The following is a 261-nucleotide window of genomic DNA, read 5'->3' on the forward strand; positions in this document are numbered from 1 at the left end:
CTCCCCCTTCTCCCCTCTTCTCCCTCTCCTCCCCCTCCTCCCCCTTCTCCCCTCCTCTCCCCCAGGATGCGCCGTGTCTCCCAGCATCGCCGGCGCCACACACACGTACTCCGCTGATGAAGTCTACGTCATTAACGACACCATAACAGCCACGTGTCGGGAAAGTTACCTGCTTGAGCTCGACGTCACGGAGCAGACGGTCCCGTGTCTGCATAACGGCTGGAATTTCCGAGGCTGTGTCAGAGGTTAGACGGGAGGAGG

General features: G+C 60.9%; 1 protein-coding gene across 1 annotated transcript in view; it reads left to right on the plus strand.

The window, feature by feature from the left end:
* LOC119587396 (complement factor H-related protein 4-like) overlaps positions 1-261 on the plus strand; it is a 15,406-nt gene that overhangs the window by 811 nt on the left and 14,334 nt on the right. The window contains exon 2 of the mRNA XM_037936134.1: positions 66-245. Within this exon, the coding sequence (XP_037792062.1) occupies positions 66-245 (180 nt within the window). The remainder of the gene's footprint in view (positions 1-65; positions 246-261) is intronic.

This window comes from Penaeus monodon, chromosome 22 (genome assembly GCF_015228065.2).
Source record: "Penaeus monodon isolate SGIC_2016 chromosome 22, NSTDA_Pmon_1, whole genome shotgun sequence".
Classification (NCBI taxonomy): Eukaryota; Metazoa; Arthropoda; class Malacostraca; order Decapoda; family Penaeidae; genus Penaeus; species Penaeus monodon.